The sequence below is a fragment of the Manis javanica genome, chromosome 5 (assembly GCF_040802235.1).
Source record: "Manis javanica isolate MJ-LG chromosome 5, MJ_LKY, whole genome shotgun sequence".
Classification (NCBI taxonomy): domain Eukaryota; kingdom Metazoa; phylum Chordata; class Mammalia; order Pholidota; family Manidae; genus Manis; species Manis javanica.
In genome coordinates this window covers 13,895,131-13,908,607 of record NC_133160.1, presented here as the reverse complement: position 1 = coordinate 13,908,607, position 13,477 = coordinate 13,895,131, and the positions used below count along the sequence as shown (strand labels likewise).

At 37.6% G+C, this 13,477-nt stretch overlaps 1 protein-coding gene across 1 annotated transcript in view; it reads left to right on the top strand.

Moving 5' to 3' along the window:
- STK4 (serine/threonine kinase 4) overlaps window positions 1-13,477 on the top strand; it is an 82,332-nt gene that overhangs the window by 47,048 nt on the left and 21,807 nt on the right. Inside the window, exon 10 of the mRNA XM_037012798.2 lies at window positions 1,251-1,408. Within this exon, the coding sequence (XP_036868693.1) occupies window positions 1,251-1,408 (158 nt within the window). The remainder of the gene's footprint in view (window positions 1-1,250; window positions 1,409-13,477) is intronic.

Here is a 13,477-nt window from a genome sequence, read left to right as displayed (position 1 = left end):
GACGAGGCAAGTGTCAGGAGATAAGATTACATGGAACAAGGGTGTCTAGAGAGAAAGGCCACTCCCCGTCCACTTCTTAAGGCTCTGAACCTTCTGGTGTTTTTTCCTGGTAACTGTGGAAACCCATCTTCATGGGAACCTGCAAAAAAACCTGTATTTCCTAGAATTAGATTAGAATGCTCATCACATACACAAAGCTACTTGAGCATGTGAAATAGGTGCATTCAGCTAGCTAGGTTTTTAAGTCATGCCAGGTAAAATTTTTTGTCTTTGTTACTGTTTGTGACTAGTAACTGCTGTATCTGCTCTGATATGGTAACTGCTGCTAATAACTGCTGATTCTTTTTTGCTCTGTGACTGCTGTCCTGCACAGCTACTGATTGTTTTCTCAGGGATTGAGACCCAACCTAAGCTCCCTTCTACCAGTCTTACCTGAGTGCCCCAGCATGCAGGATCTCTCCATCTTCTGGGTACATGTAATTCCTATAAAATCAGCTCTATTTAATATTTGTCCTTTACTATCTTTCTAAAAAAAAAGTGTTTTAAAAAAGTAAATAAAATCTCTTTTATAACCCTAGTATAAGAGACAAATTCTGTTAACATTTTGGTATATTTTCTTCCAGTTGTTTTTTTCTCCCAAGTATATGGTTTTTGAGTCAAGATCATACTGTATCTATAGTATTATATCCTATTTTTTCCCTTCAACTTTATTGTAGACCATTTGTCAATAGTATTTTTAAATTTATATAATATTTTATGGAGTGGGTAGATTGTAATTTATTTGTATTTTCTTTTTCATACTTATTTTCTCATTAGTCACCCTACTGTATTACCCCCCTTCTCGACTCTATTGCCTATAGGAAATATTGTATATATAGATAAATATTTTTGCTTGCTTCTCTGTTTTCAGTTTAGATATTATAGGAACTCTTTGCTATAAGAAACCCAAAAAATATTCCAGCTTACTCAGTCATTATATCACCTAAGTCTTTCCTCCTAGATTAAGGGTCCCTGGGGAAACATTCACATGTATTTTGGGGGACCTGAATCCTCTGAAGTCCTATGAGAAGTATTTTGAGTGAGCATTTGTGAATTTTACTCTAGTTTTCATTAGAGTTTTCAAAGGAGTCCTTATCCAGCAGAAAGACACTGACCGAGAGGCTGTAGCCCATCTGGACATAGGTCTATTTATTAAACTTAGCTGAAATCTAAGTTATTAGTTTTCACCTGTATTTTTAATTGGTTTTCAGGAAGGGATGAAACCATGCAACCTGCAAGACCATCTTTCCTTGAATACTTTGAACAAAAAGAAAAGGAAAATCAGATCAACAGCTTTGGCCAGAGTGTACCTGGCCCACTGAAGAGCTCTTCTGATTGGAAAGTACCACAGGATGGAGACTATGAGTTTGTAAGTAGTATTAGAAGTAGCTGGTTATGTCTTGTGGGAAAAGTTATTCAAAATACCACACATCCAATTGTGTTGTTTCGCTGAAAGGGCCTGAGCAATTTCTTGTGCAGGTCCAGTTTGCCTCTGAGCGCAGCCCCTGGGCTGAGGGCCTCGTGCATTTGAGAAGACATTTTAACTGATGTTTGAGCATTTCTGGGGCTCCTCCTGATAGTGATTTTTCTCTCACTTAAAAATCCTTTCTTTACTTGCTATTTTTAATTTTGTCAAGGTTGAAATTATTAATGGCAAAAAGAAATATTCAGTCATCAAATGAAGATGCACTGTCATTAGTAGTTTATTTGGGATTGTGACTTTATATTTAAGACTGGAGGGCATTTAATGCTATTTTATAGTGTCTTTGTTCTTTTGCTAATCATCATCCTAATTTTAGGCTCTCAAAAAAATCCCCAAATTTTTTGAGGGGATTATTCTGAATTTTTCCCAAGGATAATAAATATTGAATTGTTCAAAAGTTTTGTATGAAAAACTGGGTGTGTTTTTCCTTTCTCTTTGTGGAATGTTCTCCCTCAACCACAGATACTTTTAATGTTCACAGAGATTTGATGAGTAGAGACAATAAAAATTTGGGGAAAAAAGCAAGCAGACTGTATTCCCTTTCCAAATAATTTTAGAGAAGATTTTTTTATTCCTAAATTTATAATTTATAATTTTTACATTCTTATTCAGTCATAATTCTGTTGTTGTCTATAAAAGAACTTAGCTTGAGTCTTGAGTTGGGATTCTGAGAGACCTTTCCAGTCCTGGCCTAGAAGAAATGATGTCATTCTTCCATAACATAATTTCTACTGTTGTGGAGCAGCAGGAATGTTATAATTATACAGCTAATGATGGAGATCTTTGGAGGACCAGAGTGACTCACCTGAGGTTATTGAACTGATTAGTCACTGGACCTATGTTAGAAACCAGCTTCATGTGTTTTGTCATCTCTCCGTTCACTCATTTACTTATTCAGTGTTTGAGTGCCAGTATGTGTTTGATACTTTTCTGGGGATATGGTACAATGAACAGATTAATGCGAAGTCCTGTATTTACTTGCTATAAACCTTATGGATGTTTCATTCTAGAAGGGGGGAAATAAGGAAGTAAAATATTTAGTGTGTCAAATAGTGGTAGTGTTGTAGAAAATATAAAGCAGGGAAGGCAGATTGGCAGGGGAGGGGAAGAAGTAGAGAGAGAGAGAGACTGTGTGTGTATGATTGTGTAGTAATTCTAAATAATAAGTTAAGGAAGGTGGCACAGCAGGGATTTGAATCAAAGCAGTTTGGGTGTAGAGTGCATCCTCTTAACCACCTACACTGTATGGCCTCTCTCTGATCTATTCTGGTAAATTCTGTTCATAAAGTGCATATAAAAAGTGCCATAGAAGCCTCAAAGAGGGAGCAAGACTCTCAGCAGGAACCCTAGGGAAGGCTTTAAGAAGTGTCATTTGAAGTGTATTTTACAAGATGAATAAGAACTGCCCAGCTAGAGGAGGGAGAGGGCATTCTAGGCAGACAGAGGGAGGTGCGTCTGGAGGCACTGAGGGCTGTGGCGTGGCCAGGAAGTACTGAAGAATCGTATTTGGAGCATAGAAGGTGTGGGGGTGTGCAGAAGGGATTAGTGGGACTGAGGTGAGCCCTTCAGGAGAAGTAAATTAATGCCCAGCATGCCCTTACTTTTTCTGGAAATATTTACTGCTCTTTTAGATTTTTCCTTGGTGTATCAGAGGAAATAAAAATAGATTCCTAATGCAGCACAAAGAGCTAAGCTAATATCCCTCTGAAGTTGTGTGATAATGGGTCCACCAGGATATGAAACCATTGAACTGTTCATTCAGAATTAATTTGATAAAAGTAACAGAACCTGAACGAGATTGATTGTTTGGATTCCCTGGGGAGTTATAAGCCACTCAGAGGGCTTTCTGTGGTAAGAAGGATAAACATTAGCCATGAGTTTGCCCCAGGAGGAGGACAGTTTCACCTCTGAGTTCATAAAACTTTATCCTAACCATTCCTTCCTAGATCAGGGCTCCAAGTATGATTGTTAAGTAGAGATTTCTTTGGGTTTTAGAAAAGAAGCTTTACTGAATTTGTTGGGAGATAGTCAATTACTCATTTTTTATTAGGTTGCACTTTCTGCTTTTGGCTATATACTTTAGAAATGAGAAATTTGGTAGGAAGTGATAATTATTACTACCTTATTTATAATCTAATAGATACAGTAGCAAAGATGCTTTATTTACTCTTGGTTAAATTAATGCTCTCAAGGATGCATCTTGATGTTTTCTGGCACCCAGGTAGACTACAACTTGAAACTTTATCTGCCATTTTATATAAACAAAAAAAAACACACTCCTAAAACATTCTGTCTTTAAATTTATTGTCCATTTGTTTCAAAATTTGTTAAAGATCAGTGCATATCCTTAAATATCCCAGCCTCCTCCATTGGTAAGATAGAATCTAATGAAGCTCCCTTCACTGAGTCATAACCATCAACAACTCATGACTATACTTGTTTTATTTAATCCTCTACTTCCACTATTCCCCATCCCCGTTGATTATTCTGAAATAAATTCTAGGCATATTTCATTTCTAAATATTTCCACATCTATCTATAAAAGATTAAAAGATCCCCTTAAAAACATAACTACAATACCTTTATCATGTGTTTAAAAATTAAGAATAATAACTCTTTAATGCTATAAAATAATGTTATCCATTTGCAGTTTTCCCCAGTCATCTCATGCTTTTTTTTCACAGTTTTTTTGAATTAGGGTCCAAATGAGAGTCATACATTACAGTTGGCTGATATGTCTCTTAAATCACTTTTAATTTATATAGGTACCCCCTTTACCTGCCCTACACACTCACCAACTTGTTGATATTACTGAAGAAACCAGTTGTTGCCTAAATTCTGGATATTGCTGATTACATCTAAATGGTGCTGTTTATATGTTCCTTGAATTTCCTGTAAACTGGTAGTTTGATCTCAGGCCCTTCATACTTTTAAACATTATTGAGGACCACAAAGAGCTTTTATTTACGTGGGTTGTATCTGTTGATATTTACTGAATTAGAAATAAAAATTGAGAAATTTTTCAAAATTTCTTAGTTCATTTAAAAATAACAATAAGCCTGTTACACATTAATATAAAATAACTTTTTTTAAATGGAAAATAACCGTATTTCCCCAAACGAAATGAGTGGAAAGAATGGCATTGCTTAATTTTTTCAAATCTGTATGGCTTAATAGAAGACAGTTAGATTTCATATCTGCTTTGCATCCAGTCTATCATAATATTGTTTCGGTTGAAGTATATGAAGGAAGTCTTGCCTAAGATAATGTAGTTAGAAAAGGAGAAGTATTTTAATAGCCTTTTCAGATAATTATGGATGTTCTTTTACACTACGCTGACACTCAGTAGCTGGTGTTTTCCTAAAGGTTAATTGCAATGTGGAATCTGAAACTATCAGTGAATTTTGCCTACTCTGAATATTCAGATTCATTGGTCATTCTTGCCTTTTGAATGGAACTTTTACTCACATATGATTTTATAACACCATTATATTGGTTATTTGGAAAACACTGGTTCACTGAGTTACACAGATCTTCCAAATGTTAGCATATTTCACTGTACAATACTAAGAAAAATCACATTTCTTGAAATTACCACCAGTCTCCTCAGAAAATTGTATAAGTATAGTGACACTATCAAGCTCACAGTGGTGGAATCAAGTTTTCCAAAATTCTGATTTTTGTTTGAAAGTTTGAATTTTATCATTGGCAGCAAACATCTTCAGTTGTTTCCTTGAATTGACAAGCCTCACTTTGTTCGGTTGGCAGAGGATGTCTGTCAAGTGCCCAAGTCTGAATTACCACAGTTTGTCAATTAACCTGAAAAGAGCCTTTTTTTCTTTAGCTTTATTGAGAATTCTTGACTCATGACATATGTAAGTTTTAGGCATACAACATGATGATTTCTTACATGTATATATTGCAAAATGATCACCACAACAAGGTTAGGTAACACCTCCCTCCCCTCACATAACTACCTTTATGTGTGTGGTGATAACTTTTAAAACCTACTCTCGTAACACCTTTAAAGTATATAATACAGTGTTGTTAATTATAGTCACCCTGTTGTACATTAGATCCCCAGAACTTTTTTTATCTATGACTGGAAGTTTGTGCCCTTTGACCAACATCTTCCCATTTTCCCTCCCCACACCCAAGCTTCTGGCCATGGCCATTCTACTCTTTTTTTTTTTGAGTTTGTGAAAAACAGCCTTTTTTTTTTTGAAGGATCTCTGCTTACTTTTAGTGGGCAATGGTATTTAGATACTATAGTCTGGGTACAAGGTGTGCTCACTGTGATTGGATAATTTTTTCTAGGTCTTTTCAATGGGCAAAACCAGGAGGTATGTTTATCACAAACTTATGAGTTCTTATGCTATCTCCAGGACTGATTGAATACCACGAGTTTATACTTAACCACATTGATCCTGCATCTGTGACTCCTTCTTTCATGCCAATGTCTCACTTCCCAGCAGCACCAATGAAATAATTCATTTGCTTTATGTCCCACAGTAAATATATCATCCTCGGAATCACAATACAACACTTCCATCTACAATAATTACTGAAAACAATTTAAGATTTGTATTGTAGTTCTCTTTGTCCAATTAGGCAATATTCTAGTTTAGATGTACATATTCTGTATGTTAAAGTCACTTGGAATAATTTCTGCCTATGTGGTTATGCCAGAAACTCAATATGCAGATTTTTTTCTTTCAGTTCTTTCTGTTTTATTTATTGCTTTTTATTGATTCACATTATAATTAAACTATATGGTTACAAAGGCAAATCTACAAAACAAAATTATTCAAATTTAGTTTCTATCCCTATGTCCTCTATTCGGTTTCTTCCCTCCATTACTGTTATGTTTTGGTTATATATATGTACAAATACATGTATGTTTGTACTACCATTCTTAGGTAAACATTAGTGTACTATATACACTTTAATCCAACTTTGTTTTCATTTAACTGTATAACCTAGAAATCACTCCATAGCAGCATAGAGAGCAGTATATAGCTACAGTAATAAATAGCAGTGTACGAGATCCATTTTTCCTGATTCTTACTAATATTCTGTTGTGAGGGTGTACTGTAGTTTATTCAGCCAGTCCTCTCTTGATAGACATTTAAGTTGTTTGTAATGGTTTAAAAGTTGATCACTTCATAAACCCATTCATAAATAGAGAATGCAACTTTTTATAGCCTTTGTATTTTAAGGCTCATGCTTTCAGTTTTAAGAAGCAAGTTTAAATCCTTTAAGCCTGTAAGCTTGTATTTCTTTTTTGTAGTTAATGTGGTTTTTTTGTTTTCTTAGCAGTGAGTAATTTATTCAGTTATCTCTCTGCAGCAGTGTGGTGCTATTTATATAAACTGACTAATAATAGCCATATAAACTGGCTAATATAATCATAATACCTGTGTCACAGGAGAGTGAGTAATCCATCTCCTGGCAAACATTGTTACATGCCCCGGGTATCAGAATGTTGTCTGGTTGGTATTAGAAAGTGAAGGAGTCCCTGGAGGCCTGGAATTTCTGCTGTAATTAGAACCTGAAATTTTGTGAATCTGAATCTCATTACAACCAAAGCCATGATTTGGTTCAGTTAACTTAATTTTGAAATCAGAGTCTGAAATCAGAGAGAAAAAGAAAACTCGAAGTTTAGTATTATTTACTCTTCATCAATTGTAAGGTTACAAAAACTAAACCGTATTTTAGAATGTAAATCAGTTACTAATCTAGAAAGCAGAGTTTTAAATTTTCAACTAAGGTGAATGTAAATTGTTTTTCTTATTGCTGAATCCACAGCCATAACTTTGAATTGTGATCTTATTCACTTAGACGTACCTTTTCCCACTCTTCTTCCTTTGCGCTGTCAGACACTAATCCAGCCTTTCTTCTCAGCTTCACCTCCTTTTTTTTGTCCTTTACATGGACTTCTGACAGTTCAGTAATCTATATTCCTGGGACATGAAACATTGAGAAGACAGGGAAGAGATTTATGTCAATTTTCTCACCCCAGTCTGAAGAAAGAATCTCTGGAATTCTGAAGTAGATTGGCTTTTGTAGCCAAGTGCCTTTGAAAGAAAAGGCAAGATGTGGGACTGTTCTCCTTACTTGAGATGTATCCCTTATATCATTTTCCTCTCCCAGCATGACCACATTTACTTACAAGTCCTGAGGCTCCACCGCTCAAGTGAGGTACAACAGAATTGATTGAGCGTGTTTTGTCTTTGACAACATGTTTACTCTAAGTCCCAATAATTCTGAATGGAAGGCCTGCCTCTCTTCCTTTGTTCCTCTCAGTATTGGAATTTGATGCTGATGTTACCGAGATTTTGAGCTGACAGTGTGAGGAAGAAGAGGTGATTCAGAAGATTCAGAGAGACGGTAATTTACTGTAGTGTTATGAGAATAAGACAGTTCATTGTGTGTATTATTAGTTCAATACATCCAAGTTTTTAAACAGAAAGTGTGTTGTATTTAGCATTTATTTAGAAGGTTTTATAAAATTGCAGGAAATGTATTATGTTGTAAAGAAACGTGTTATGCCTGTATGTGCCTAGGTTAATGCTATTTTAGTTGAGGCACTAAAGATCACTATAGTCAGACTTTTAGGGCTCCAAACATGACTTTACCATCTACTGAGCAGTTTGGGGCCAATTTCTTCTCTCTGTGCCTCAGTTTCCTAATCTCTAAAATGGAGGTAATACTGGTACCTGTAGGGTAGATTTTGTGTATGAGAATTAAATGTGGTAATACATATAAATTGCCTTCAACATTTCATGGAGTATATTTTGGTGACCTAAACCCCTTTCCTTAGGGACTTGCATTGATTTCTACGATAAAACCAGAGATACATTCCCAAAGAAAACTTGCTTCCAAAGAGACTGATTTAAAACTGCTCTACAGAAAGGAATTAAAACTATTACCAGCTGAAAACTGATCTCCCAAAATGGTCATGGGTGTAATTTTTAGAATTTCCCGATGTTGTTTTGTTCTCTTTCTATCTCTATTCCATGTAGTTTTTCTTTCTATTCCCCTGCCATTTCATAGTTTTCAAATCCTGAAACTCTTCACTGCTTCTGTTGCAGTACGCACCTTTTGCCAAGAGATGGCACCCTCTCGCTACATGTGTGTGCAATTTACTGTGTGGAATTTCCTTATGGTAACAGAGAAGTTGCCGGTGTTGACCTTAAAAGTAAAACTATTAGTTATTTTACCAGCAAAAATGGGTTTATTTGGGAATAATAGAGAATTGCAACTCAGAACATGCAAGCTACAGCAAAACCGTAGAGAAGTCCGACAAACAGAGCAGAACAGGGATGTAATTTTATGGAGGAGAAAGTTGGGAGGGGTTGTTTTGAAGGAAAGTGCTTCCAAAGCGAGAGTTCAGGCGATGGCAGTTTCTCATTGGCTGCGTTGCAGGGGTAGTCGATGTCTTAGAGGAGATGCAGTTTACATCTTGTCCCTGTTGGAGCCTGTAATTGAAATTTTTCCCATTATTGATGTTAAGTGATATGACTTCCCCTTCTAGCCTCCTGACTCTATTTTAATGAGGTTTCCCTTCATTAATTTTCACACCAGCTATGTAAAGTAAATGATAAAATTACTTCATCAGCCTGGAAGTTAGACATTGCAAGTTTCCTTGAAAATGGGTACCTTGTACCATCAACCAGTAGAGTGAATATTAGTTATGTCAGCAGAGAGGTGAATGGCCCTGGCTTTGGTTAGAACCTGGATGAGTCACTCTCCAATTTGAGTTTCAGATTTGTGGTTTGTAAAAATTAAGTGTCATACTGCCTGTCCTGTTTTTCCCCTGAGTTAGGGGAAGGATCAAATTGAAATGTAGATTGGGATTATCTGAATCAAGTTTAATTTTAGAACTATGGTAGAATTCTACTAGCAGAGAATTGTAAGACTGTTTATGTTTGTTTTGGGTTCATTGTGTATTAAATATCATTACTTATTATTTCGCTTTTAATTTTTACCTTTGTAAAAAAATTTGAACCTTTGAACAATGATTCCGAGCCAGAAGGCCAAAGAAGCAGTTTAGCCCAGACTTCTGGTACGCTTCTGTTTGCTGGTGATGGTAATATTATTATCACATTAAATTGAGATGACACTTAATATGGTTAAAGGTGCATTCATATTTTCCTCTTTAATTTGGTGATACTTAAGTAGGAAGGCTGCCTATTAATGTCTCTGGACTTCAGATCCTCAAACTCTGAAAGGGATAAGAAACCTCACCTTGCCTCCTTCATAGAGGAGATCATGTGTGATAAGAATGCTTAACTTAAGGTCTACCCTCCTGGCAAACCTTTAAGCATCCAATACAGGGTCGTTAGCAATAGGAACCAGGCATAGAGTAGATCTCTAGGACTTACCCATCTGTATACCTGGAACTTTGTGCCCTTTCATCAAATACCTCCCTGTTTCCTCTTCATCTTGTCTTATTGTAAATTTCACTGGCAGGAATACTTGTTCTCTCAAGGCTGTAGAGTTTGAGAAGAAAATGACGAAAGGAGCACCTACTGAGTATATTTGTGCGTTAGGTCCCTGTAAATGTTTTCGTCCATTTACCTCCCGCAATATCCTTGCACAATAAATTGTATTCCCACTTGTTTGACAGATAGGCCCAAAGACTCTAGGTTCTGTGTTCCTTTCATGGCACATGATGAGTAAGTCATGAAGTTAGGCTTCAAATCCAGATTTTCTGATGTCAGGACCATTCTTTTTTCAACATCACACACACTTGTCGTGTGAGAAGTGCTGTAAATGCACTGCAGGTGAGCATCCATCGAGTTCAGGTGTGCAGCCTTTGGCAATTAGTCAGTTACACAGGTACTCAGAAAGCGTATTTTATTACGTTGTTTGAAACCATTGTGCATTCTTTGAAAAACTTTCCAATGCTTTTTTTTTTTTGTAATAGCCGTTCATCTGTGTGCATAGGAGCTTGTTCATTAGCTTATTAATCTGATTGATGTGAAGTTTACATTTTTTGTGCCTTCTACCATGAAATGTCAGTAGGCAAACTCTGATTGGAACTGCAATGTTGGGAATCCCCTAGATCAAAGTTGGAAACAGCACATAAAGCATTTAGCAAAGTGCCTGGCATTCCTACTCTATTATTCATATGTTGGTTCCTTTCCAAGTGACAGCTTAGATCTAGTTAAAGAGAGTAGTGGATTGAGATTAGATCTCAGCTCTGACAGTAACTAGCTTTGTGTTCTTAAGCAAGCCACCTGATCTTTCTAGGGCTCTTATTTCTTCATCTGCTAAATGAAGGTGAGATTCAAAAGTCCTCAAGAGCCCTCAAACTCTCCCAATCTTTCTTTGCTAATCTTTAAAATGGAGATAATGCATACTTACTATGGGAGTTATTTGAGCCTGAAAGAGATAGCTTGTGTGAAGCATATAAAAAATGCTCAATGTATGTAAGGGTTTTTCCCCTGTATTTTTAATATAAAGGGAGGTGCTTTGGACACTCTAGAGACCAAAGTGAGCACAGGAGGAAGACAGCATACTGACCAAGAGACAAAGGGACCTGGATTCAGTCCTGGTTTCACAGTTTATGAGGTCTGTAATTCTAGGCAGGTTGTATAACCTAGAATGAAATACTAACATTTATGTTAGGGTTACTGAGAAGATTGAACTAGAAAATGCTTTTAAAGTGCTTAGCAGAGTACCTGACACATAGTAGGCATTCAGTAAGTTTTATCTGCATGTATAATACATAGGTGGCAGAGATGAGCTACCAGAGGAAAAGAGGTAAAGATAGTGAGGTGGGCTCCCAAAACTAGATGGGAGGCATCTAGTTTCACAGTTTTGTGGAGGGCCCTGCTGCAGCAGCTCTCACTTCTTAGTTAAATATTGTTTGCTTTGAAGTTATTTATTTAAAAGCAAAGATGAACTTGATTCTGTTGTGACTTTCTTATCCTGGGGTGTTTTTGGGTTTTTTTTACATACAAATGTATGTGTGTTTGTTTGTTTGTTTACTTATTTATTATTAAGGTATCATTGATACACAATCACATGAGCAACATTGTGGTTACTACATCCCCCCCTATTATGAAGTCCCCTCCACATACCCCATTACAGTCACTGTCCATCAACATAGTAAGATGCTATAAAGTCACTACTTGTCTTCGCTATGCTATACTGCTTTCCCCATGCTGCCCCCCACATTATGTGTGTCTTAGCCTGGGGTTTAACTGTCCATCATACTGATTCATACAGAACTTTTGTGTTTTCTTTGATCAGATTGCTTCTCTTCTGTGCCTGCTTGGAAGCTTTAAGACCTGGAAAGTTCCCACACTGATGTTCTTTTTCAAAACAATTTTAATCTTGATAATGATGTTGTTAATATAAAATAGCTCGTGTGTGTTTGAGAGAGACACACACAGACCAACAGAGCCACCTCTGGGAGCCGAGTGCTGCTGTTGGTGTAGCTGAGTTCGCACTGCGCACAACATTGGGTCAGAAGGTGGTAGCCTGGCGGAAGGGCAAACTCAGCCACTTTATAGGCCCACCAGTCGCTTCCATATGCTCTTCATTTAGCAAAATCATATTAAATACTGTTCTAGGATTTTGTAGCCTTTAGATATGGATATATCTTATATTCCTTTTTTTTAAACTAGGTTTTTAGAGATCACTGTCGATTCACATGCAGTTGTCAGAAATAATACTTACAGATCCGGTGCGCTCCTTACCTGATTTACCCAATGGCAGCATCTTGGCAAATGGTAGTAAAGCATCACAACCAGGATGCTGGCATTCATACATCAGAGAAAGAACCTTTCTATCCCACAAAGACCCTTCCTCTTGCTTGGCTTTTATGGGCACACCTCCCACCCCATTTCCCAGCTCTAGGCAACCACTAATCTCTTCATTTGATCTATCCTGTTTTGGAGTTTAAAAATTTTCGAGAGAGTGGTGTTTAAATGAAGTAAAGTCAGGAAATTTGCTGTCCTCTCCCAAGTGCTCTTATTCCCATCAGACCAAGCATAAAGTTGTTTCAGACATTGGGAAGAAACATACCATTTCAGATTTGGGTGGGTGTCTTCCAGTGTAGAAGTGCTAGTGAGGCTGTAATTATAAACTCCAACAAACGTTCTAGGGTTAATTTAAACCAGTTACTGGGATGAATTAAGGTCTTGTGATAAAATACCATATTCTATCTGCCACATTATCTGCGGCAACTCTCCTCTGTGCCACCTTGGTTAGTGACGGATGCCTGCCCAGAAGTTTATCATCAAAGGAAGGTTTAACAGTGGCACTGTGAATTCAGCAGTCGGCGTGAGCATCTTAAAATACAGTGCTTGAGTCCTAGCATTTGATCTCTAGGTGGAGTTTCACGTACAGTTGCACAGAAAGTTCATGCTTTGCCTTTGTTCATTCTCTCCATCTGTCCTCCTAACTGTTTTGTTCTTATGGAAATGAAGATTCCCCCAGGAAAGCCTAGTCCTTATTCCCTGACTACTGGCCTTCCAGCCGATGACTCCGCATTCCCTTCCCCTCACCCTGTGGTCTGTACCTGGCCTGTTAAGCAGGGCTGGATGGCTGTGGCCTCGAGGACTGCCCAGTGTTAGATGCCTCGGAAGGCTCTGTCCAAGGCCGACAATGTGTGGTGCTGGTCAGTGAGCTCTTGTGGAGCTCCTCCAATGATAGAAAGATGAGCCCTCAGCTGTCTCAGTAAGGGACTCCTCCCGGGCTGGTCTCAGAGAGACAGGGCAGCGTGGCTTATCCCACGGCTGTGGGTTACACAGCCCACCCCAGGGGGATGCGGAGGCCAGGGAGGAGAGCCAGTTTGGCCAAAGTACCAAGGTATGTAAAAACATACCGTTTTTACAGTTTGAGTTACTGCCATGGGTGTGGGCTCTCCGTACCACCTCCTGTTAAGCTTATTTTTACTGCCTGTGCCAACTCCTGAAAACATTTGCATTTGTGACCTCT